This window comes from Sturnira hondurensis, unplaced genomic scaffold (assembly GCF_014824575.4).
Source record: "Sturnira hondurensis isolate 20B ecotype Veracruz unplaced genomic scaffold, ASM1482457v3 Scaffold0018525, whole genome shotgun sequence".
In the NCBI taxonomy this organism is placed as follows: domain Eukaryota; kingdom Metazoa; phylum Chordata; class Mammalia; order Chiroptera; family Phyllostomidae; genus Sturnira; species Sturnira hondurensis.
The window spans coordinates 8347783-8374691 of record NW_028091156.1 but is presented as its reverse complement, the minus strand read 5'-3'; the positions used below and the strand labels follow the sequence as shown (position 1 = coordinate 8374691).

Below are 26909 nucleotides of genomic sequence, written 5' to 3'. Positions count from 1 at the left end.
GCGCGCGCGCGCGCACACACACACACACACAAACACACACATTCACCCCTTTCCCTCTTGTCTGACTTAATATTCTCAGCACATAACTGATGGGTCAGTATTTATTTATTTTGTTACCTGCCCCTCTCCCACCTAAAATGTAAGTTTTTCTTTTTGTGTCCAGATTTCCTAGAGCAATGCCTGGCACACAGTAGGTGCTCATTATAATTCTGTATCTCTTGAATAAATTAATAAAAGCCTGAATCACCATACAGATCCTGTAACTGTTTTGTAATTGCAGGGTGATGCCACATAGGGTAGGATGGAGAGGATACTAACCTTGGATTTGCAAAGACAGGGTATGTCTGCCCCCCAAGAATGCTGCCTACCAACTTGGGAGCAATTATTTACCTTTTCTGAGCCTCAGTTTCCTCATCTCCGAAATGCATATAATCACTGCTTTGTTTTATTCGTCTTCTCGAAGTCAAAAGTAACGGGAGAAAACCTAAGCTCATGCCCTTAGGTTCCAGATACAAAATTGCTACTGATGACTTCGTCTTTTCTTTGCTTTGCAGAAATGCCCTCTACGAACAAGCAACTGGTTGCCAGACTTCACTGGAGGAGCAACCGAACGTAAACTCAACAGCAATTTGGAAGCGGTTGAGTGGAGAAAAGGGGGAAAGAACAGGTATAAAAAATATAGATAACAGAAGAGTGTGGCACCAGCAGCACATCAACAGAATCATCGTCATCTACCAAGGACGTCTGTACCGGTATATTGCCCATCGAGTGTGATTTGGCCAAAAGCCTGATGCCGAATAGCGATTACGTCATGCCATTTGCCGTCGCTGTATTGTTTGCCATCGTCATTGGTTGTGGTCACTTCCACTGATGAGCCCTGGAGGGAAGGAAGGAGAGAATAAATGAACGCGTGAATATACGCTTACGCAAACATACAAATACGTAAATCTTAACATGAGCCTGATGCAGGCAGGCTTCAAAAAGAACTCAGAGTTAAAGTTGATTGATTTCTACCATCAACAGGCTCACCGGAGAGGTGTTTCTCTGAAGACCACTGTGCTCAGATCTGAAAAGAACTCCTCTTTGGAATAAGAATTTCTCATAAGCATGCCTGCATTTTCTTGAACTTGAATATAATCTTTTTTTTTTTACTGGTTTCAGTTACAGTGGTCCCAACTCCCCCCCCCCATTGCTCTCTCTGTCCCACACTTGCATTTTGATAACCTATATTCATCAGAAAGGTATTAAATTTCCTATTTTAAATTTTATATGTTAATTTTGGTCAGGTATATCAAAGACAAGAATTTGAAGCTAATCAAATACTACTCAATCAGTATAGTTTTTAAGACAGGGAAATGTCTGTCAAGTTAGTTTTTCTTGCCTGCATGACCCTGACTAATGAAGAATGCAGTGGCATTGAGAACTTGCCAGTTATTAAAAAACTGACTGTTTAGTGTGGTGGTTAAACTTTGTACTCAGTGCTTCATAATCTGAGATCTAGAAGTTATACTTTTGCCTAAGATAATAGTGTCACAGTTAAAAATGAGTTCTTAAGTGGATACCAGGAAATGGAAGATATCAAGAATAGAGACTCTCAAAAAGGAAGTGAGAGTAAAAAGAGAGAAAAAATAAGAACTATCTCAGCACATTGCAACCCAACACTTTTCCAGTATATTATAATTACCACNGTGGTGGTTCAACTTTGTACTCAGTGCTTCATAGTCTGAGATCTAGAAGTTATACTTTTGCCTAAGATAATAGTGTCACAGTTAAAAATGAGTTCTTAAGTGGATACCAGGAAATGGAAGATATCAAGAATAGAGACTCTCAAAAAGGAAGTGAGAGTAAAAAGAGAGAAAAAATAAGAACTATCTCAGCACACTGCAACCCAACACTTTTCCAGTATATTATAATTACCACAATGCTACTCCTTTTAGTGTGAATGAGTAAAATAAGACTGAGTAAAAGACATTTCAACGTTGTTACCATCATCATTTACTACTAGTGCTACTAAAGAAAGAGCGACCATGCCCTGGCTGGTGTGGCTCAGTGGATTGAGCGAGAGCTTGCAAACCAGAGTATCGTGGTTCGATTCCCAGCTGGGGCACATGCCTGGGTTGCAGGCCAGTTCCCAGCAGGGGATGCACGGGAGGCAGCCATGCATTGATGTTTCTTCCCTTCTCTCCTTCCCTTCCCCCATCTAAAGATAAATAAATAAAATCTAATTTAAAAAAAAGAAAGAAATAAGAAAGAGCGACCAGGAAATTATTCTAAACCTTCTACAGGAAAAAAAAATTCTTTCTTTCTTTTTTAATAAAACTGATTTTCTGAGCAGTAATGCACTTCAACCACTGACAATTTTTAAAAACCCAAAGTAAGACTGGGTTTTACCCAGTCTTATATGATTAAAATATTTTCTTAATTATTTGCGATGTTTTACAAAACTCTATTTTGGTATAATATTTTTCAAAAAAGACAATTACCTAATATGGCTGAAGATCTTCATCACTAATAGTGCAATGTTAATCATACCATTTAAAACATTTCTGTTCAGATTTCCCTAAAATAGCTTCAGCAACAGAAGATGTCCACTCTACACTTTTAATTGGCTCCTGTCAGGCCTCATAGAGAGTGTGACAACATGGATGACATACAGCATTCCCTATTATCAAAAAACAGCTCTTAATTTCCCGTGGGCATGAATGGGTTGCTTCTCTCGTGGACAATACCCCAACTTTTACAGATAACGCGATCAGCTAGAAAAAAACCCACCGTTTGGTGAGTCCATTTTCTAGCCCTTGAATATTCATGGGCTGACTTCCTTTCTATCTCTTCCCTCTCCCAACATGTTCTTTATTTCCTTCAACCCTATTTCAACATTTAAATATTTTACAAACACACATTTCATTATCGTAGTTTAATAATTAAAACCAGAACTGGTGTCGTGCCCAATTAATGTGCCCTGGTACCATGCCCATTAGTTTCTCCATTAGTGAATTCAACAATACTAATGGGATTACTAGCTCGGGATGCTAATTGGGCGTGACATAAGAAACTGGCTTACTTCTTAGCATACCCTTGCTAATGATGAAATTAATGAGCATTTTATTAAATGCTGTCTCATCAAAGTGTACTTAGTTAGCGTTAAAATTGTTACAAACGATGCTGCATTCTGAAAGATCAGGTGTCTGAGTAAGTGGTTCTTCATATTGTTTGGCAACAGTCTGCAGCATGAATAGCTTTTTTACATCAGAAACCACATTTATTAGAGAAAAATTCGAGCACAGAACATGCAGTCTCACTATGCCAAAGGTGCTTTCTGCTAAGAGGAACTTTGCATATTATTCTCTGATCATCATTTTGAAGATAATTTCCCCCTACCCATGGTAAGAGAATTACACAAGGATCAATTCTGGTGCCGTGTCAGGCAGTTTTTTCTACTCATTTGGAAAATATCAAACACATTAAAAAGATACTGTTCAGGATTTGGGGGAAGCTTTCACTTTCGGAGCTTCCTTCTATGTGAGATGAGAATGTTACGTGAATTTCCTGTGAATGCCACTGAGCATAAAACATTTAAATGAGAACAACTAATCAAGTCATTACTGGTCAATAAAATAGCACCTGGTCAAGTAAATTCAANGGTGCCGTGTCAGGCAGTTTTTTTTCTACTCATTTGGAAAATATCAAACACATTAAAAAGATGCTGTTCAGGATTTGGGGGAAGCTTTCACTTTCGGAGCTTCCTTCTATGTGAGATGAGAATGTTACGTGAATTTCCTGTGAATGCCACTGAGCATAAAACATTTAAATGAGAACAACTAATCAAGTCATTACTGGTCAATAAAATAGCACCTGGTCAAGTAAATTCAAACTGGAATCAATCAGGTAAAGAATGGAAAGATGATGGCTAATTGTTAGAGACTTTAAAATATGTAACAATTAACAATGCAATAATTTTTCTTTGCTGTGACTCTTGACAATGGTTCCGAGTACCCAGTCCATAATATATTAACACACATATAATTTTAAATATTATGAAGAATCTTTCTCCTGTCCCCTAAATATTTATTCATAGAATGCATCAGATAGTCAAAAGGGAAATCAAATAAGTTTTTGTACCTAAGCCTCTATGCAGGATTACATTATTTATTCATTCATTACTTATGTTCATTCAGATACTTTAAAAAGAACAAAGTACGCAATGACTGAGTTATTTTGAAACTATATGCAAGAAAGTAACTTTAAATTCCTACAAAATGTTCTTTTCAAAACTCAAAATTTTATTATTTTGAATGGATTCAGTAACAGTAATTTACAAGTAGCCATTGATGAAAGTTGGAGGGTCTAACAAACTGGTAAAACAGATAAGAATTAAACTGTCATATAATTATTCAAGAGCTGGAAAAGTTATTCTAGAAAATGGGTACTTTTCTCCAGTCATGAGCCGTGTTTTACTAACAATTATTAAGTCATGAAGTCAGCCAATCCATCCATACACAATTCTTTATTGAGCATGTACTATGTTCAAGGACTGTGTTCAAGCCTCCAGAATATATCTGAGGACGAGAGACAGACTATCCTTATTGGATTGTGCAGTCTGATAAGAATACCCATTAATGAAATAACTACTTATTTGATGACTATAATAAGATGTTCATCAGATTACCCTGTCTCACTTAAAGACACAAAGAATGAAAACTGGCTTCAAATGGCCCCTAAAGCATTAATATTTGAAATAGAAATAATTTGAATGTCAATGGGAGGCATAAAACAAACATAAGCTTCTTTCAACCTGGAGGAGCTCCAACTTTGTACAAGGAGCTGTGTCCATACTGTCACCCAAAAGGAGAACAAATAATGAAAGGATATCCCCCAAATTTCCACTCCTGTCTCAACGATTCCTGGTCTGAGAACAGCTGCAGCCTTCAGGAATAAGGTAGCAAATATGCCCAGTTAACCTGCACTAGAGTGTAGGTTTCAAGGTCATGAGGGAAGGACCCAGCCCCGGTGAGCCTGAGCTCACTGTTCGATGCAGAGGCAGCATCATGGTCCCTGAGCACTTAGTGTGATGTGAGTGATTCCATTTTCTCGACTACATCGTAGGGCCACCCTGCTCCAGAAGGCAGCCACCCTCAGGGTCTCTGACATGGCTGTGGCTGAGCAAAGCATTGCTTAATGCCTTCACCTTCCTTTTCTGCAGAGTCTTCTGGTGTCACAGCCTTTAGGAAGAGAAGCTACACTGTTGGAAGAGATGGCAGTGATGCTTCAGATCCGGTAAAAAACGTTTTTGGGTGAATTCTGCAAGGAGTTCACCCTCTATGTGCAAAGGGTGTGTGTAGGGGTAGTTATCAAATACTGAGAACATGTGAGCCAGCTGGAGTCACTCTCAGACAGTGGGAAGGACGTTTGTGACAGTGTGACCTCCTGTAAATGGGAGGCAGTGTGAAGCCCCCATGGCAGGTTGCTCTGGGCCTATTGTCCCCTGTCCTGCCCAACTTAAGCAGAGACAACTCTGAACTTAACCGAGGGGGAGGGAGGTCCACGTGGGAGGGTGGCTGGGGAGGCATTCTGTTCACTGCCCTCCCGTGTTCTCCCGGGGCGTAACTGCCCAGCACCATGGGGAGCACAGCAGGTGTTTAATAGAGTTGCATTGCATGAAAGAAACCTAAGCCAGTGCCAGCTCCGTCACTACCAAATCACTGTGGGACCCGATGAGCCGCTTCCTCTAACGCAGGGGTGACATCATTATCTACCTCGAGTGACTCCTTCAGGAATGAGATAAGAGTATTAGCATGAACCCACTGTTGCAAACTTTAAAAGCCTTCCCAATAAGTGGCTACATGGTCCAGGTTTTTCTCCCCCTGGCTTCTTCCCTCAAACCCCCAGATGCGAGTCAGATCTTTCTCTCCTCTGCATGCTTCTATTTGATTGCGCTGTTTCCTTTCCTTTCATGATTTTTCTTGAGCGTCACAATTAGGCATTTAGTCTCTTTTTTCACCTCGTTAATCGGGATGTTCTTAGAACATTTTCTTTCTATTAGTTATTTATTTTTTTCACAGCACTTAAAGCTTTTTGTCTCTTTACTTTGTGAAAACAAGACACCCACGGGATCTCTGCCCCTCTGGCCCCCTCCACTAAAAGCCGATACCTTTAGGAACTTTTAAGTCGATTGTAGCTTCCTCTCCTTCAACTCATAATCATTTTAGTGCCAGGTAATTATCCGAGGTTTGTTTAGTTTTGCCTTTGCTGTGTATCTCTTCTATTTCAAAGATTCCTTGACACTGTGAGCCCATTTCTACTCCGTCATTAAATATTTAGGCTGAAAATATTGCTGGGATTATTATTCACTGCTGCTTCTCCTCTTTATATTTCAGGCCCTTTTCAAGTGTTCTTTTTGGTTGGAAGCCTTGCTGGAAGATTTCCTTCCAATGGGGTGCGTGGATGGTATTTGATCTGTGTCTGTGGGTGTCAACAAGCATATGTTCTTCCATGTTGAAAGGCACTACAGCATTGGAGCAAATACCGTGGTCTTTGAGGTGGGTTTGCCTGCGTTTCAGTCCTGGCTTGGTAGCTAAGAAGCTGTATGACTTTGGGGAAACTCATTTAACCGTGACTCGGGTTTTTTTCACCTGTAAAACTGGACTAATAGGAATATAATAGGAATAGTAGGAATAACAATACCCATCTCACAGAGTTGTGACATTTAAGCGTATCTGCATTTCTGAGTAGAGAGACTTACAATACTGGAGTACACAGTGGTCCTACAGAAGTATTAGCTTGGCTTCATCTTGACTAAACCTTGATGAGCCCCTTCAATAAATTTATAATCAATTCTTTCTGACACCAGATAGCCTCCCCCAGTCTATATTTAATTATTTTTGCTCATCCTTTTTTGTGCATGTTTTTCTCCTCTTTGATTTCTTCTTACTAATACGAGCTTCCATCTTTATCTTTTCCTATTTTTATGTTTTTTTGGATCTAATTGGAGGCTCAACGCAGTGTCTCTCCCCCCAGTTAATCTGAAGTCTTCCAGTGAAAAGTAGTATTTCTAGTTCGGTAACTAAATCAACTTCCGTGGGTGGATTGCTGTGTTGTGTGTTCATGCGCCATCTGCCTCGCCTAGTAGAAGCTGCTGCTTCTGTGTAGGTGTGATGCTATTTCTTTTTTGCTTGCTCTCTGCCCTCCCATGGGCACCCCTTCGGAAGCTGAAATTCTAGGGGACACCCTGAAGTCCCCGGGCCTGAGGACCTACAGTGTAGCAGCCAGAAATCGTCAGGCTCTTGGTAAAACGCCAGAAGTAACCCTTTCTCCCTTGATCTATCCAGCTGCCAATTGGTGGCGCTCTCCTGGCTTCCAAACATGGAAGGGAGGCAGCCTGCCTCCTGCGGTCCCCTGCACAGAGCCAGGTACGATGCTCAGACACCGATGGTCCAGCAGGACCCACCTTTGCTCTCCAAGGTGAGTGGGCCTTCAGAGCATCTGACATTGGGATTCTCACCCAAGCCCTTGGCTTAGGACCCCTTCTATACAGAGGGGAAGAGTGTGATAGCTTTACCGTAGAACATAAAGCATGTATTTGGCAAGTATAATTTATGACTTAGATCATCAGGTTTAAGTGGAAAACCTGAGAAAACAGAATGGAAAAATTATTTTAAACAGTCTCACTCACTTCTCAATTACACATGCAATGTTCACTAATATTGGTTTAGCTAGAGTGAAGGCAACTCTTCCATTATCCTCAGTAAAAATCAAAATCCTCACATTTGCTTCCAGAAATCTAAATGCCTTCCCCTCTAGCCAGCTTTTCCATCCAACACTGTTCCTCTTGATTCTCTACTCTACGGCCACGTCTGATGCTCCTCGTTGCACTGAATATGCCGTGTCCTTGTCCACCTGAAGCTCTGCGTGGAAATTTTATCCCCAGCACTTCCCTCATCTCCCATCCGAATCTTCCCCTCCCTGCTCTCCCTCAAGTACACGCCTTCACGTAGAGACAGATGCTCTTGTCCCTTTGTGCCATACCTCAGTGACAGATCTGTCTAGAGAAGACTGACAACTCAGGAAAGAGAGAGCCTTCATCTTACACGGCCATAATACACAGCATCTCCTACTTCCCTTTCATAACATTCATGAATAATTGAAATATATATATTTTTACTGTATCCTACTTAGATTGTTTCATAGGGGCATGGTGCTATTGAACTCTAAAACTAGTGTGTCTGCAACACTCAGCACAACAGTACCTGACAGATGCTTAATTCCTGGTGAACAAGCAAAAAAAGATGTAAAAAAAAAAGGGGGAGGAAGGCAGGCAGAGAGGAAGAGAGGCGGGGAAGGAAGGAGAATGAGAGGGAGGAGAGAGAGTAAAGAGAGACATAATTTGCTCTAGAAAGGTTGCTCAGTTGGTTAAAGTGTTTTCCCAATATGTCAAGGTTTCAGGTTCGATCCCTGGTTGGGGCACATACAAGAACCAACCAATCAATGCACCAATAAGTGGAAAGACAAAATGACATCTTTCTTTCCCTCTTCCTCATTCTCCAAATTTAATAAATAAATAACGGGCATAATTTGGCTCTCAAGTAAAATAAAAAATGGATCTACTCAAATGTAAAGTTTTCATCCTCATTGGAAGGTATCGTATGGTCATCAATCGTGCGGAGAGAGACCATGAGCTTTGCAAGCCCGCTCTGCTGTCTGAGCAGTGGGCAGGTCCCATCACTGTTGTTTCTTTTTCTTCCTTCATAAGGCAGGGACAATCATAGCACTTACCCATCTGTTTCTGGGGAGCATGCAATGTGAAAACGTAAGTACTTACCTCAGTACCCGGTACCTAGGGAACTCTCAAAAACCTCAACTCCTACCATTAGTCATTTACCTGAGGATCAAAAAGAAAATAAGGACGCCCGTGTTTCAACTGCAGTGCAAAATACTCCTCCTGACTGCCCGGGGATGCAGCAAAGACGATCAAACCTTCAGGCACCCGCGTGCGGAAGCTGGCCTTGATCCCTGGGGGACAAGTACAGTCAGCAAGTCACTGCTGGGGTTTGTTGACTCTTTCTGATAAGCATACATTTACTTTCATTATTATTTATGACGCTCTGACGACAGTCAGGGAATGATACACGGTGATGTACTGGAATGGTCCCAGTCATTTGGCTTCAAACCTATTCCATTACAAATGCTGATCTGGACTTCGAAGCTCAGGCCCATGCTCCCACTGATCAATATATAATGAAGGTTGAATTTATGCAAAACTCATCAACACCAACAGGCACGGTGTCCACCCAAAATTGGATACTTGGGAACATCCAGTTGAAAATATTATCAGAGTCATAAAAATAAATGGGTTTTCTGAGACAAGTGAAAGAAACACGGGGCATCATTTGAAATACTCAAGTTGAAACAATCAGCCCAGTACCAGGAGCTAAGACTGGAAAGCCCTGCTATGAAGTGGCCCGCAGAGCTGACTTCCTGAAACACCCTCCTGTGACCAAAAGGTATGCAGCCTTCAGGATCCCAGGGTCTCCCCAGACCTTTTGGGACTGCTCACAAACCACACACTCTTGGCTCACAGTGATGTCCACAGCTCAGGAAGCAGGACAGGTGGCACTGATCACGAAGATGTCTCCCCCCTGTCATTTCCTGGTCCCACCTCCATTCTACCCAGTGCCCCACCGCTCACCACACAATACAGAGCATTTCCCCCATGTAAGGCATCTTGTTTCATTGCATTGAAAATGGCAAGGAGGTTTAAAAGACACAATCTCTGTTCTCAAAGGCATTCTGGTTTAGTTGGAAAGATCAACTGCATACGTGTGTGTGTGTATGTGTGTGTACAGACAAACTACATGGTGAGAGTCAAGTAAGCGCTCAAGGACATACATGAGAATCATGTAACAGCTGGAAAGCACAACTGAGTAACTACTTAACAATGGTGTGAGCAGTAACATTGTCCACCAGAATGACGCAAGTATGAAGGAGACAGGGCTTCTTTCGGGCTGTGCTGGTAACCAAAGGCCCTCCATAGAGAAGCGGATTTATTCTGGGGTCAGCAGACTGCAGTTGCCTCAAGAACCAGGCCCGTCTCTGCTTCATCTTTCCTCATTTTCAAATTCTGAGACCATATCAAATGATCGGGTGTGGCCTAGCAGGGGTGTCCAATCTTTTGGTGTCTCTGGGCCACATTGGAAGAAGAAGAGTTGTCTTGGGCCACACATAACATACATGGTGACACATAATCACAGAGAAATCTCATAGTGTTGTAAGTAGATTCACAATTTTGTGTTGGGCCACATTCATAGCCCTCCTGAGCTGCATGTGGTCCGTGGTCCGTGGGTTGGACACCCCTGATAAGGTAAGACTTATTCCTGATCTAAAACACATTGTTGGACTCACAATGTGTTTTAATGTGTATAGAAAATTCCAAGGCAATAAACAGAAAGAGAGAACTCTTTATTTACAAAAATGTCAGAGGTATAATATGCTCTAGTAGAGCAGTATATCAAATTGGTCAAAGATTTGTCAACAAGTGCTGAAAAAACAACACAAATTAAATATGCTAATGCAATAGTCAAGGTATATTTTGTCAGAAAATTAACTGGGGTATGGAGAATGGAGTCTCCAAGCATGTAAGCTTCTAACGCTAAAATAACACTTCATATAAGAACAATATGTTCTATTATACAGATATTTTCTTCTCCTTGCTCTCATAAAGAAAGCAAAAATCCCTTGGTTTCATTATCAAGATCCCTTCTGCTTCATTCCCATCCAAACCAATTGCTTGGACACAGATTTCTAGCTGCCTGTATGGTACATAAGGGAATGTAAAAGGTTACGCATAGAAGCAACTCTTACTACAGCTTAATTTGAATTATGCAAATAAGATTTAAATTAGAAAAGGTATTTCTTTTTACTTGCCTGCCATTAGGTGGAGCTAAACATGTCCCCATTCATAAAATATGTATGGTTAACCAGCCCTATAAATACATGAATAACAAAATCTTCATTGACTATACTTGACAAAGTAATGATCAAAAAGTAATCTGAGAGATGATAAATGGCCTGAAATTAATCCCCAAAAGGCTAACTCTTCATTAAAATACCAAAGTTTTGTTATTCATTTAAACGTACATTGCTTCTTAATTTTTTTTAAATTCAATTGTTCCTCAGCTAAAGAACTTGGGAAACATTAGATCAGCATTCTAAAAATTGTAGTGGAAGTATAGATTAGGATAAAACATAGGGGACTGCTAGAGGAAAAAAAAACCAAGAATAAAGAGCTTTATTACACAGAAAGTTTCAGAAAAACTGCAGTTAATGCTAATCTTTATAAAACAAAAACTGCTCCTTTGGATCTTGTAAAATAGTTCTCCATTCCCTCCTAGAACAACAACTAAACACTGTGTCTGTGTATCACTGCTATAAGGATTGGCTGTGCCTTCCAGTCTCCACATGATAAAACTATAAGGAAGCCAATCTCCAGCTACTTCTGAAACACACATACATTAGGGCCATGACCTTCAGCACAGAAGAGGACTCAGGTTCCATACCTGAAAAGGGAGTATTAGATTACCCAGTCTCTACAATCTTGCAGTGTGTGATTTTATAAACAATGAACTGGGATTTTTACGTGAATGCCATTTCATTTATGACTTCATTGCCGGAGGTCTCTCAAGTTACTCAACTTCCTTTCCATATGCTGCAACAACTGTCCAGCAAAAAAGTTTCAGTATTAGAAGGCTATTTGGCCTAGCATATCTGAGAGATACTGTCTAGCATTCTGCAGATGAAAAAGGAAATCTTATTGCAGTCTAAACTTGTATTTCTAATATATGTATATCTAAAGTTGACATTCTCTTCGCATAATTCTTCATTTGGTATTTTCAAAATTCTTTGCCATTTTTTAAAAAAGATTTTATTTATCTTTAGAGAGGAAGGGAAGGAGAGAAGGAGAGAAATATCAATGTATGGTTGCCTCTCGTGAGTCCCCTGCAACTCAGGCATGTGCCCTGACTGGGAATTGAACCGCTATTGCATGGTTCACAGGCCTGCGCTCAATCCACTGAGCTACACCAGCCAGGGCTCCTTGCCATTTTTTAACACTTGGGCTATTGGTCCTTCTTACTGATTTGCAAATTGCTCTTTCTCTACTAGGGCTATTCTTTTATTGTCTGTCATGAGTTACAGCCATTTACTTTATTATTTTACAGATTATCTTCAAAACATTATTTTTACTGAATTTATTGGGGTGATACTGGCTAATAAAACCATACAAGATTCAAGCATACAACTCTCTTATACATCTGCACACTTCATCATGTGCTCACCACCCAAAGTCAAGTTTCTTTCCACCCCCATTTACACTCCCTTTGCCCCCTTCCACCTCCCCTCACCCCTCTTTTCCGCTGGCAATCAACTCTGTCTGTGTCTATGTGGTATTTACTTATTTATTTTTAACCCCTTCACCCTTTTCAGCCAGCCCTCCAATCCTCTTCCCTGCTGATAGCTGTCAGTCTGCTCTATGTACATGTACTTCTGTTTCTATTTTGTATGTTAGGTTATTTTGCTAATTAGATTCCACATATTGGTGAAATCATATGGTACCTGTCTTTTTCTGGCTGGCTTATCCCGCTTAGCATAACATTCTCCAGGTCCATCCATGCTGTCACAAAAGGTAAGATGGCCTTTTTTTTTTTTAATCCCTGAGTAGTATTCCATTGTGCAAATGGAATACCATCGCTTTTTAATCTCCTCATCTACTGATGGGCACTCGAGCTGCCTCCAAGGCATGGCTATTGGAAGTAGTGCTGCTATTAACATACAGTTGCACATATTCTTTCAAATTAGTGTTTTGGGTTTCTTCAGATATATTCCCAGAAGTGGAATTGTTGGATCAAAAGGCAGCTGCATTTTTAACTTTTTGAGGAAACTCCATACTGTTTACCACAGTGGCTGTACCAGACATAGTGCCAATTCCTGTGTTTTAAAACAATGGTATCTCCCTCCCTTTGTTTATAATTAGGTACCCCAACTCAAACATTTTGCTTACTTATATCTTTTTCTGTTCATTGCCTATGTTTCTGTATTGAACATTGTATTTGATGTATCAGCTACTCTGCCATATAGTATGAGACATGGGAGGTACCTTAGCTTTAGCCTCTGACATTTAAAATGTTTCTAAATATTTCATTCCACGAGACAGGAGCTTCACGCTCACTCGTTCTGTATCCCAGCACCTTGCACCATGGCTGGAACATAATAGATGTTTAAAACTATTTGGGTTTTTTTTTGTTTTTTAAAATTAATTCATTTATTTATCTTTAGAGGGGAAGGAGAGAGGGAGAGAAACATCAATGTATGGTTGCCTTTTGTGCGTCCCCTGCTGGGAGTTGGCCTGTAGGGACCTGGCCTGCAACCCAGGCATGTGCCCTGACTGGGAATCGAACCTCGATCCTCTGGTTCACAGGCCTGTGCCCAATCCACTGAGCTATGCCAGCCAGGGCTAAAATTATTTGTTGAATGAATGTTTCATGATTGCAACCCCATCTTTAGCATATGGAGGTATATTGTCTTAAATCAGTCTTTGTACTTTCTGTTTCCTTCCACTGATATTCTTGTAGAAGAATACCATGTTATTATTATATGTTTCTAATATCCGACTATTTTCAGTATTCTTCCTTTGTAACTACCCCTCAATTCATTAACACTTTATATTATCATTAAAGTAATCATTATAAGTTTGTTTATTTAAATTAATCCAGCCCTGGCTGGTGTAGCTCAGTGGATTGAGCGCAGGCCTGCGAACCAGACGGTCATGGTTCAATTCCCAGTCAGGGCACATGCCTGGGTTGTAGGCCAGTTCCCGGCAGGGGTCAATTCCCAGCAGGGGATGCACGAGAAGCAACCATACACTGATGTTTCTCTTCTTCTCTCCTTCCCTTCCCCTCTAAAGATAAATAAATGAATATTTTTTAAAAATAAATTAATCCTTCACATGTCTTCTTAAGTTTACATAAAATTTTATATATTCTACTGCCATTATGAGTAAGATCACTTTTATTTTTGTTATTGCTGAGTCACAGAAAACAAATTTGTGCATTTATTTTATTAATCATCTTATTATAATATGATTATTTGTACAATAATAGTTTGGGGTGTTTTCTCCTTTTTCTAAGGTATACACTTATATTTCCTTGACAAAAAATTTGTGTATTATTCTTTAACAATCATCTCTCTCATTTCTGCCTTAACCTATGGGCTATATGTTCCAGAATACTAAACAATAGTACAGATGAGCAGCATTATTTATTGTTCCTGACCCAATAACTGACATAGTTTTTTAACCATTAAGTAGAATGGTGACTGTGGGTTTGCCCAGTTATTATCTATTGTTTTAGGCAACTACACTTTTCTTTAGGTTTTCAAATGCTTGTATTTTTTTCTCTCAACAATTATTTTCCGGATTTCTATGCTGTGGCCCGTAGGCAGAGTGGAGCATGACTATGGTGCACCTCAAAACTCAAGGCTAAAAGGGGCAGAAAGAGCAGTGAAAGAATGTTTTCCACGAGGAGAAACATTTTAGGTGAGCTGTAGACGTAGAGAAAGGGAATTCCCGGTGCAGGGACCACCAATGCAAACACTCCATGATGGAAAGCAACCGAGTCAAATGTTGTAACAGGCGGCCAACGCCACCGGAGCACGACCCAGACGGTCCCCTCTCCTGAAGAGCTTTGATCTTAATAACAATAGGAATATCTAGGCCTAAGTCACATAAAGTATTGGGTAAACACATATATCTATTTACACAGACCTATCTATATGTATCTATTCACTAGTCCGTCCATCCATTTAAGATTGCACCCTCAAATTGCTGATTGCACACCAAAGGACTGATATAATCATTAATACAAACTCAGAATTGCACATGAAAAACTAGTGTATTATAAGAAAGATACTATTCTTAGTCTAAATGCTTCCACCAACATCCAAAAATCATAAGTTATCATCATTCCTTTCATGTATATATCATTGGATGCATTATACATATTCAATTTCAATCACCTTAACAGCTGTACTATTTTCTCTCTGACATCAACCACTTTGAGCTCATTTTAGAGAACTGTTGTTCTTTAAAGAATAAAGTCAGGCTAGTCTAAAATATGAACTGAATGCCAGTCAATGACAAATAAAATATAATCTATACATAATACTTAATTATTGTATACAACAAAAGATAGAAAAGTCAGCATGTATTCAAGTTTGCTAAAATAATGCTTTATGTCTGTGTCTTATAAAATGGTTAGCATTTCAGCAAGTAACTCCAGCAAATAAACTTGAAGCTTAAGTTAAAGTGTCAGTCATGAAAATTTCCATTCATAAAGCGAATTTGTATCACGATTTACTTTTTGTTTCTATAAAATTGAAAAAATTAACTTATAGCTATATATCTATTAAACATACCAGTTCTACTTTCATGTTTTATACCACACATAAGATCTAGGTGCATGAATACATACATGTACATATATATATGTGGTTCCTATACACAGTTGTCCATTTACATGTATATACATATGTATATATGTCTTACACAATTACATTTATATTGACTCAAATTGAATAAAAGGGGATTTCAAAACTTTAAATATACTAAGTATGCTGAAGGTACTAGAATGTGCTGTTTCACTTTATGAAACAAGTATTTTGAAAAGCAATCAAATTCCACTCGCTTGTAGCATTAGCACAGTGGCTGAGTGACTTTGACCTTGGAATGATTTTGGTGTCTCTCATGTCAAGTCTAATAGCTGAAAGTGCTCAATGACCTCCAGCAGCACTGAGGAAATCTGCTCTGGGGTTTCTACACCAAGGCCTCTCCAGTACCGATGTCAGTGGGTCCCAAGCAATTGGACTAATAAGAAAAAATATTTCAGGCCCCTTTGGAGCAAATGAGGATCCCAGAAATGGAGTAAAATAAACACAATTTTTCCTGTGGCACTTTCACATAACATAGTTTGAGTTTGAGTAGACAAAGCACTCAAAATGTCTGCTTCCAATTCTGACATTTGGAAGATAATGCTATAATCACTTCATGGTTCTTATGTGGAAGAATCCTGACTTTAATAAGAGTACAGAAATCCAAGATGAAGGAGCTGGCTATATTTGCAATATGGTGACAAGTGAAAAACAAAGGCAAACACAAAACTTCAGGGGCTTCAGGGCTTCCTATAGATCAACACTAATTGCACACCTAATTATCCCATTTGTGCTGCCCCTCATATAAAGAAAGGATGGAAAGAATGAGAATTAAAGAATAAAGGTTCATGACAGCTAGGTTACCCTACCCATGATACCCAGGGCAAGTGAGTTCATCCCTACACTTTACCTCACCTTACCTTGCTTGTCATAAGAAGGGTAAGAGGAAGCCTATTGGCTGCCTCGAGTCACATGTCTTTAGTACTCTTTCACAGACAGAGCGATAGAGCAGCCAGGTTTGCTAAGTATCAAGTGTTTTCCCGTGATGGCATTTTTGGGAGACTCTCAGGAGAATAAGAACATTTTATGGGAAGGGCCCAGTCTTCTTTTTCCACAGCAAGGAATACCTAAGCTCGAAGTGTGATCGCACTGCAATATTTATTATCTCCAAAGATTTTTTTGTGTTTGAAAATACTAAGATTCCAATAAATGCATGTTGAATGAATAAAAGAATAAAACCCCATAATCCCTGTAATAGGTTAGGTCATTGCATAATCACTCATAAAGTGAATCCTCATATGTAACTAGTACATTCTCGCTGTGACTTAATTCCACTTTATTTAGTTCACATGATTATGGGAATTGAGAATAATAGATTTGCATGGTAATAATGCATATATTTGAATTTGGTTATTAATTCATTCCTAATACCTTATCATCATGACACTAAAATTTCAGGCAAATTCAATTCAGTAAAAATAAGTTCAACTTGTTTTTCAAAAGATCAGTGAGTGAAATGTTTGCCTGTGTGTGTACACACCTATTCATGAACAGGCTTTCTAGTGTTTTAATCAGTTAATATAATTGCATTTCCTCTGAATTAAACCACTGAAAATGTATTAACCACATTGGACATAATGTCCAGAAGGGAAAAGAGGAGAGGAGGGAGCTATGAGCCTCTACCATACACTGAAGAAAGAGCCTGGGAGAGCGTCCACCCCTCCAGCTGGCTTAGCAGGGGGCAGGGGGCTGCCCCCACCCTCATCTCCAACTTCAGGCAGTTTACAACAATTTTTAAATTTTTTTTTGTCTTCCAAAAGGTCCTATATTATTTTGTTAAGACATTCCTTTGGTGTTCCTCCAATGAAAAGGGAACTTGGTGGTTGGCTTAGTGGTCAAAAAAAAAAAAAGGAACTAAGATACTAGAGCCAGATGGCCTAGCTGGTATTTGAGTTCAAATACCAGCTCTAAAACTTGTATGTGACCTTGGGCAAATTATTTAATTTTTCTGTACTCATTTGCTCATGGATAACTGGGGATAATGATAGTTTCTTCTTTCAAAAATTTTCTGGAAGGATAAAAATAAATGAACGTCTATAAAGCACTTAGAACAATTTGGCCCTTAGATATATCAGTTATTATTATTAAAGTTCATTGATTTTGCTTTTCAAAACCTTTGTTTTAGCATTAAGAGCAGAGGGCTACATGGTAGCTTTCTTTTACACACTAAGAAACATAAAGCTTGTCACTAGGTGTGCCTTGAACACCTGTACAACTCCAAGAAGGGGGCCAGCCTGCAACCAGAGTGATCTCCAGGCTTCTGTGGGAACAGAAGCTTCAATGTCCTCATCTGCACAACCTTCTCAGAGCCCAGCTTCTCACTAGCACATGGCGCTCTACTGGACATTGCCATGGTTCTGGGTAAAACAAGCACCCGCTGCAGACAGCACACATCACTGGGGATACTAACATGAAAAGAAGTAACACCTGACACCGTCCCATAAGACCTTTAAATGTAGACATGATGTTCACTTTTTCTTAATCTTTAGTCAACATGTTTCTTCCTCCCCTTCCCAAAATGCAGGCCAGTAGCCATTCCTGATTTCCAGATTCTACCAGGACATCTTGCTAACTATGAATTCACCCATTCATCTGCTCAGTGATCCTTTTAGGGCAGGCCCCCTGCATGGTATTTACAGAAGAGAAAAAAAAGAGTTTTCCTCCTTATATTAAAGTCTTGGCTGTTTTCAATTCCGGACAAAACAGAAATTATATAATTTCTCCAGTTCTCTGGACCAATGATTAGAATAACTGTCCATGGTGGCAATAAGGTAGGGTATACAAGTCTGCAGAGCTTCTTGGAAAAAAGGACTGGTTTTACCCCAGAAGGACTGGTCATTTTATAACAATACAGAAATTAAGCCAAGACTGAGATAGCGTGTGGCAAAAAGATTCTGTTCCATTTCATTTATGAGGGTGTTCTTCTACTAATGATTAGAGGAGAGCTTATTTGTAAGAAGAAAAGCTCTCAAACTCCATCACTAAACAGTACTGTAATCACCGAGTAGTCATTTATTCAATTTGGTAATGGTCTGATTAAAGAGTTCTCTAGTATGCCAAAAACCAGAGAGGCGAAATAAAAAACATCAGAAGCAAATGATTTTACCCAATGGTGCATTTTCTCTGTTTCTAGATCCTATCTTTAAAAAATAAGCCAAAAGCAAATGCATTTCAGTTCAATTTAGTTGCTTAGTTTTGTATTGGTCAGCTAGTCTGGTATAATATTACATGGATCTTATATAAAGACCAGTTTTGTCTCTACAGGTTGCTTTAAATTTCTACTACAAATGAATTTCACACATGTGAATTCTTGTGCAAGAAGATAAATTTGAATTAAGTAAAACTGTCTCTATGCAGGATTTTAAAGAAATTTGACATCCACGTTGACAAGACCCCTATTTGAAGAAAACGGAGAATGTGTGCACTTGACCGCATTTAGAGTGGACCCTCTCAGGACAAGTAGTGCGTCATTTAAAAGTCTCTCTGCAAACCTACTGGCGACACAGAGTCAGGACTGAAGTTACTAGAAGTACCACCTCTTGGTAGCAGGTAATCCTCACTTGCTTCTTGCCTACTGTGCAGTTTTGCTCAGATATTTTGAAATTCTTAGACTGAAAGACCTTTTCCACTACAAAATGGTCATTTCCAACTTCAGGTACCATACGGTAAAATTATACTTTGTCTCCTTGAGTCCTGGCCAAGAGCCAGGGGTCTATTATGTATTCACATAATTATTTGAAAAATAAAATCATAAACATTGTGCTAATATAGATTTAGAGTAAAATGAGTGCAAGAAAGCTGATATATTCTTTGGCCTTTCAATATTGCTTAACCTAAAAATGCAAGTTTTGTTTTAGACATTACAAATGACTCCTAACATTTGACTACAAGATTGAGAAATGAGTTGTATAAAGTTTAGAACAGCTAATAAACAGATCCCATTAAATAGGAAAAAAATGGGCTTTAAATGATGATAGCAGGGTGAAAACAACNTTTCCAACTTCAGGTACCATACGGTAAAATTATACTTTGTCTCCTTGAGTCCTGGCCAAGAGCCAGGAGTCTATTATGTATTCACATAATTATTTGAAAAATAAAATCATAAACATTGTGCTAATATAGATTTAGAGTAAAATGAGTGCAAGAAAGCTGATACATTCTTTGGTCTTTCAATATTGCTTAACCTAAAAATGCAAGTTTTGTTTTAGACATTACAAATGACTCCTAACATTTGACTACAAGATTGAGAAATGAGTTGTATAAAGTTTAGAACAGCTAATAAACAGATCCCATTAAATAGGAAAAAAATGGGCTTTAAATGATGATAGCAGGGTGAAAACAACAAGTAAGACTTTTATAGTTTCACCTCCCAGAACAGTATCGGCCATTTCTTTATTTAATACGTAATACATGGCACATAGTTTTGGTGAAATATATGGAATGAAAATGTTACTCTTCTATACAGTTGGACATTAAGTCAAGATGATAATATTGTACAATGAGAAAAGGCCTGGTATGTGATTTTTACATAATAAGAAACAGATTCTTTAATTATTTGTCAAAACCAATAAGGTATCTTAGTTTCAAAACAAATGTATAACCTATTGGTAGAAGATGGTATAAAGACTCTTTACTGTAAGACAAAATAATATTATGTTAACATTTGTTAATATTATATTATATATAAAACAAATAAAACATATGAATAATATTATTTACATTATGCTAAAGTTGCTGAGAGATTAACTTGGCTAAACTAAAAGGTTGAATATACTTACCTAATAATGATAAGTTTATGAATAAGTGAATAAATAGGAAAGGAGGAAACATTTTATGCCATACGTTTTCGAGCTAAGTGAAAAAAGACAACTTGATTCAATTTTTTTTCTATTTTATTTTCCTATTTTAAAACCACTAATTTGATACATGTCTTTATTTTATTTTATTTTTTTGCCACCCTATTATACTCACCACTGGTAAAACAAACAGGACATTTTCGCTTTAATCTTCTTACCACATAACCCAAACAACTTCAGTCATGTTTGCATTAATGCTGCATTAATCATGTTGTTGCGTATTAATGAGTTTTCAGGCTATGCTAATTACTGTCATAGATTCTGCAGCAGCCCATTAAATATACAAATTACAGAATTAAAGAGCCAGAGCTCTTCATGATTAATCTCTAAATGGAGAAAAACTAATGATGTCTGTACAAAGTTTCTTTCTACTTTTGGCTGAGTGAGTCCAATGAACAATCAATTAGACTATTTGAGAAATAAGGAGCTCACGTATCACACAATTTTATGTAGGTGCTTCATTATGAGAGTGGACAGTGCTTTGTAGTTCACAAAAATTCCACAACCTTTACTTGTCTCCTGCCCTAAACATTGGTACTATGCTGTCCAATATCGAACGTAATATGGAATAAGTTCATATTGAATTCATTCCCATGAGTATCTAAGGTACCAACAAGGCCACCTGAAAAGTTTATTCATCTAAAAGGAATCGTCGCATAAAGGAGCACAAATGCAAAACTCATCAAGAAAATGCACAGTTTTCACAAAGGCAAAACCATGATGCTTTTTTATCCTACGCCAAGTCTACATGATATGGAGTAAAGTGTCCAGCAGAGCAAATCAGATGTGGAACGAGAGGTGGAACGCAATGTAGACATTTCTACAGGGGCGGGTAGGGGGTCTGTAAATACCCAGCTGTCAGCTCCGGAAGAAAGGATAGCTCCTAATTTTATGCTCAGGCAGAGCATAGCAACTAAGCGGATGCTGAGACAGAAGGTCACAGGCTACGGAGTCAGGGGGGAAATCTAGCGTCAGAATAAAGAGGTCTGTACAGACATACAGACAGCTGTGTCCACCCACGAATAGGTGAAACCACATGAGCAGACCAGCTAGCACACTAGGCGCAAGAGCTGCAAGCATAGTAGGAATCTGGAATCCCAAGAACAGTGGAAAAAGTAGACTTTCATCATGGACAGCAGCTTGGTGAAAGCCAGGCAGTGATGCAGTTTCTAGAGTACTAAGCAGTTTTCCAAGAACGGGCAGGGAGTCAAGTACCAGCAGCAAGAAAGAAAACGGGTGTGGGACTTAAGGAGCTACTAGGAGGCCAGATGTGTACAAAGTCAAGGTCAGACTCTTCAGCAGGACTGACTTCCTGAGAGCCTTGAATTGTGAGTCTGAATCTTCCAAGTAAATCCAGAACTGGCCCCAGGGAATGCGGATGGATGAGCCTAAAGGTGGAGGTTAAGAAGCAAGAGGAGGGCTGGAATATAGGACGCAGAACATTTGCCCACCTATGGCTACACAATGAACCTGTGAAAATAGCTTTTCCTCAAGGTCAAATGTGTTAATGCCATATGGTCATACTAATCTCGGATGTGAAATAGGCCATATTTAGTTTCATTTGAAAGAGTAAAATGGTGGGCACAGGTGAGAGAATGGAGGCCCAGAAAAATTATGCAGCCCTAGAGAAGGCGAACGTACCCAAAAGGAAGTGACATTATAATTTTTTCTTCTTCTTGATAAACCACCCAGCACTGCTGAGCACAGGGACTCAATGGCTGTTTGTTAAGAGAAGGAAACGCAGAACAATGAAATAGAATAGGTATTAAGTCCCATAAAGCAGAGCTAAGCAATTGAGGGGAGAGTGCATTTGCTGATCCTATTTATTAGTCATCTGATAAACTTCATCTACGACACATGTTCACGTAAACCTATGAGCTCGCAGACCTGTTGCAACTGTTAAGTCTGCAGAAGACACATGCAACTTGAACCCCATCAATAGCCAACCATAGATTTACTGAGGTGCTTCCATTGCTTCTATGTTCAAAGATGTTTTTCTGACATGCTTTTCCTTCGCACCATTAATGGAGGTCTTTTTAAATAGGAGGAGGTATCGTGTTTCCCAAGCTCTTCGTGTTTATTTTAGATCAGTTGCTATATCGCTGTGCGCAGAATGGAAAATGAATCCATGTAAAGAAGTATAGTGGTCCCATAGCCTCATACTCATCTCCCATGGTAAGGACTCCACAGTGATAAACCAGGCTTGACTAAGTTCTATGAGGAAGATACTCTCGATCTTCTAGATTTCCTTCCCCACACAAAGGTAAGACATCAATCAGAGGTGTTCTGAGCATCTTTCAGGCTGAAGTGATGTCCTGGGTGGTAATTTAAATAGGAACCTTTGTCGCTTTAGCAGCAATTGTATACACACAATGTTGCCCAGGCAGAAAGTAATTAAATTGATAGAGGAAAGAAAGATGACTTGAAGTGGATAAAATACAAATACATCAAAATTAAAGTCAGTGTAATGAGCTGAAACACTGCAAATTTAGACAACAGTGCATTAGCCAAAGCACTGAAACCTCTCTTAGGAGTATCAAAGCCAGCAGAACACACAGTAACTCGGAAGTCCTGCAGCAAGCAAGGAAACGTATTGATTAGGTACTGCCTGTACTGCACAGAATAACTAAGAGGAAGAAAAGCTAATGAGCAGGCCAAAGAAATATAAGCTCAAACTAGAAATAGAGCAAGAACAAAACAGGGTTGGGGGGAGGGAGGAACACCTCCAGGTAGAAATGCACCGAAACAAACAAAAAAGCAAGAAAAAAAAATACAGCCATTCAAGTCAGACCCTGGGCAAGAAATGCAAGTCATGGCAGAAACAGAAGATGACGAGAAGACCCTATTCGACTTAATACCAAGTTTTAAACCAGAACAACAGACTCAGCAACAAATCGGCCAAATGCTAACGATTCAAACAAGGAGACAACAATTGAACCTGAGAAATATGCCACGTCACACCCAGGAATGTTCGCAAGGCCATTCTCCCTTGTTATTGTTCACATGGTGACCTTCTGCTGAAGAGATACACCAAAAAACTCAGTTTAATTAAGGGTTAGCAGTGCGGAGAAGGGTTTTGCTCGTCTCTGCAGAGAGGAACCCCTCATTTACCTGGCACCGTCAGGCTATAAGGTGTTCTGGGTACCAACGTTTCCAGGTAGTAGCAGTTCGTTCTATTAAAAGCAAAACTGTTTCAGTGGTTGTACTAAAATGTGTAAAAAGTGTCACCTATGTCCCTGTTTCCTGGTGTAGAGTAAACATGCTTTAATCTTTCTGTGATGTGATATCCTCACATATGGCCAAGAATTTATTCACTGTCTTGAACGAAAATAGTGTCCGCAGGAGATCTTTGGCCTTCATAGCAAAATGGCGCTAGACGTTTAAGGACAAAATAAGGTGTCTGTGGGGGGTTTTTTTTTCAAGGATTCCTCTCTCTTCCTTTGTTATCATTAGATCAGGTTTTACTGAAACCACAACAAAACTCAAAAATTCTGTTAGGCAGAAAGGTCTTTAAATGTCATCCTGCCCTCAATATTTGGTCCCTCCCCTTCTACCAGCAAAGTTCCCGTCAGCACCCTCCCCACTACCTTTGGTGCTGTGTTCTGGAAATAAATGTTAGAATTTTTTCTAAAGTGAGACAGAATTGGCAACACACAGAGAGAAAATGAGGGAAGCCGGAAAGAGCAAATGAACGAAGAACATGACACTGGGTAATATATAAATTTTAGCAGGCGGACTTTAAATATCCAGTTTGATTAGAGAATGACTTTTTTGTTCCGTATCACATTTTCAACCATACTTCAAATAGTCTAAGTTGTAGTCAAAGTAACTGCTGGATAAACACACTAATTTTTTTTTTGAAAGACTTTACTTATTTTTTTAGAGAGACAAGAAGGGAGGCAGAGAGAAGGAAAAAACTAGACATGTAAGAAAGAGATGCATCGACCAGTTGCCTCTCACATTCCCCAAACTGGGGACCTGGCCCACAACCCAGGCATGTACCCAGACTGGGAATCAAATCAGCGACCAAATCTGTGACCTTTAGGTTCATAGGCTGGTGCTCAATCCACCAGCCAGGGCAACACACTGCTAATTTATCAGTTAATTTTATGTGTGGTTTTATCTCTTCAATCCTGTAGGCATGGGAAATCCAATTTCAAGAGAAAAAAATATGGTAGAAAAATCACCCGGCCAAAAGCTCTGTCAACCAAGATTCTTCCCCTGATACAGGTAAACGTGGCCAGTTTCCTCATCCGGGCAAGAAGGTATGGCTAGCTGCTCTCTCCCACAAGGGCTTCATTCAGGTAGCAGCTCGGCCTCATGAGAACAGCATCTGAAAATGACCCGGTGTCTCATCACTGCCAGACTCCCGCCAACGCAAGGGACGCGGAAAGCGAATGATGTGGCTGGCTCATTTTTGCAACTTTGGAAATTCACATTCTCAAAATGCATTTTAGTGCCTCCTCCCCTCATCAAATGGGAAATGTAATAATGTATGGATTTAAAACTACCTCCAAATTTGAGAAGAGCTGCTCGGATAGATATTCCTGCTGACTGCTATAGGCCCCACACCTCCGGAAGTGAACGCCTGCGTGCGGTGAACAGTTACAGGTCTCGTTCCTCCCAATTAATAATGTCTAATGCATCAGACAGTATTCTAGGCACATGCATTCAATCATTAATTCTATTTTATCCCCATTCTATGTAAAAGAAAACTGAGGCCAAGAGAGACTATGTTTAACTGAAATAAAAGTTATTTTAATAAGCCCATAAAAAAATCAAGGTTTCTTACTTCTGCAAAAAAATAATGTGGCATAATATTAATAATGTCTTTGATCAATAATTATCTTACCAAGGTTTTTTTAAGATTTTATTTATTTATCTTTAGAGGGAAAGGGAAGGAGAGAGGGAGAGAAATATCAATGTAGGGTTGCCTTTCGTGCGTACCCCGCTGGGAACTGGCCTGCAACCCAGGCATGTGCCCTGACTGGGAATCCAACCGCGATCCTTTGTCTTACAGGCCCATGCTCAATCCACGGAGCTATACCAGCCAGGGCCCCAAGTTTAATTGAACACTTTCACTTAAAGTTGAGGCCTTCATTCCAGGCAGTATTTCGGTTGTCTAATCTGCGGAGATGGTTATTATTTCAGAAACTATCGTTTCCATCATAATGATCTAAAGATACATGGTAAATCTGATTTGTGATCATGTGATTGGCTGGAATAAGCTGATTCTATAATGTATGTTCGAGAAACGTGACTCCACAGATTGAGCGTTCTTACCATACTGATGTTTACAAACAGCAACACAGAGAAGGGTTTTCAGATGTAACCACCTCAGCTATGAACACATGTTGCCATCCAAGCTGTTTACATTGAGAACTATTTAAAATGCTTGGATCTCCTAACAGACCAAACTGTTCCCGTGAACGTCCTTCTAACATCCCTGTAGTTTCAGCATCACACGAATAGTGTATACCAAAGTATTAAATACAGGAGGGGGCCTGAAAGGAAGAAAAATATATTCTGTGGTTGAGTTCTTCTTTATGGCAACAGCATTAAGTTCCCTTGTTCTAATATTGGGCACACTCTTTTCTAGAAGCATTTATTGGATGACTATAAGGCACCGAAGAGTGTTTCCTTTCAGAGAAGTGAGGGGGGTTGTGGGGAGGACCCTGGCAGCCTATTCTTCCTGTGAGTGAGTTTGAAAGCAAAGGTCGCACCACTGGCGAATCAGCCTCGCGCCTCCATTGAGACGTCTATTATTGGATCCACTTCATTGGCCGTGGCCAACCTTGGCACTGCTTTCTCTTCTTCATCTGATTTGTTTTATGGGAAAGCGCTCAGGACAGCGTTACAACCTCTGTGGCTGGCACCTGTACAGACACCTTCTAATACCCATCTGTGCTGCCGAGCCCTGACAAAATAATAAAGGTAATTCTGGAAAATTACCCCAAAGACATATCATCTCACAGTCTAAAACTGAAAGAGAGAGCTCAGACCAAGAATTGGTGAACCTAAACATCCTGGAGCAAAGAGAATCAAAGAATTCCAACGAAATGCTGTGGTAGCAAACCCATCGATTACCCTGCATTTTTTTAATTAATTTTGCTTCTCTTGGTAGATTGGTTTGTGTCCCTTTTCCTGGAGCCCCTACAGAGCACCAGCGTCACAGAGCGATGATGGGAACATAACTGCCAATCTCTGTTCTAAGGAAAAGGTGCTGACGCAGAAGGCGGTGTATTTTTAAACTTCCTGCGGCTGTCAATGCAGACGATGCGGCTCAGGGTGAATAACCTCAGGGACTCTGGAAACTTTCGAGAACTTGACTTCGACTCAGGCATGAGATGGCAGGTTTCACGTGGATCCCATTGGGGCCAAGAATTTGAAGAGCACACGGAACACAGTCTGATGAACTGACTCTCATCAGGAGAATGTCGGTAGATTTTAGTGGGATGGAGACTGGTTCCTTGCTATGTAAAGACTCCCCCAATGTTATCCTTTACTTGTTTTGATAGG

The 26909-nt window shown here is 39.6% G+C and overlaps 1 protein-coding gene across 1 annotated transcript in view; it reads right to left on the bottom strand.

The window, feature by feature from the left end:
* Positions 1-26909, bottom strand: part of USH2A (usherin) — a 530092-nt gene that overhangs the window by 323800 nt on the left and 179383 nt on the right. The window contains exons 22-23 of the mRNA XM_037069500.1: positions 8879-9009; positions 751-877 (exon numbers count right to left, since the gene is read on the bottom strand). Of these exons, the coding sequence (XP_036925395.1) occupies positions 751-877; positions 8879-9009 (258 nt within the window). The remainder of the gene's footprint in view (positions 1-750; positions 878-8878; positions 9010-26909) is intronic.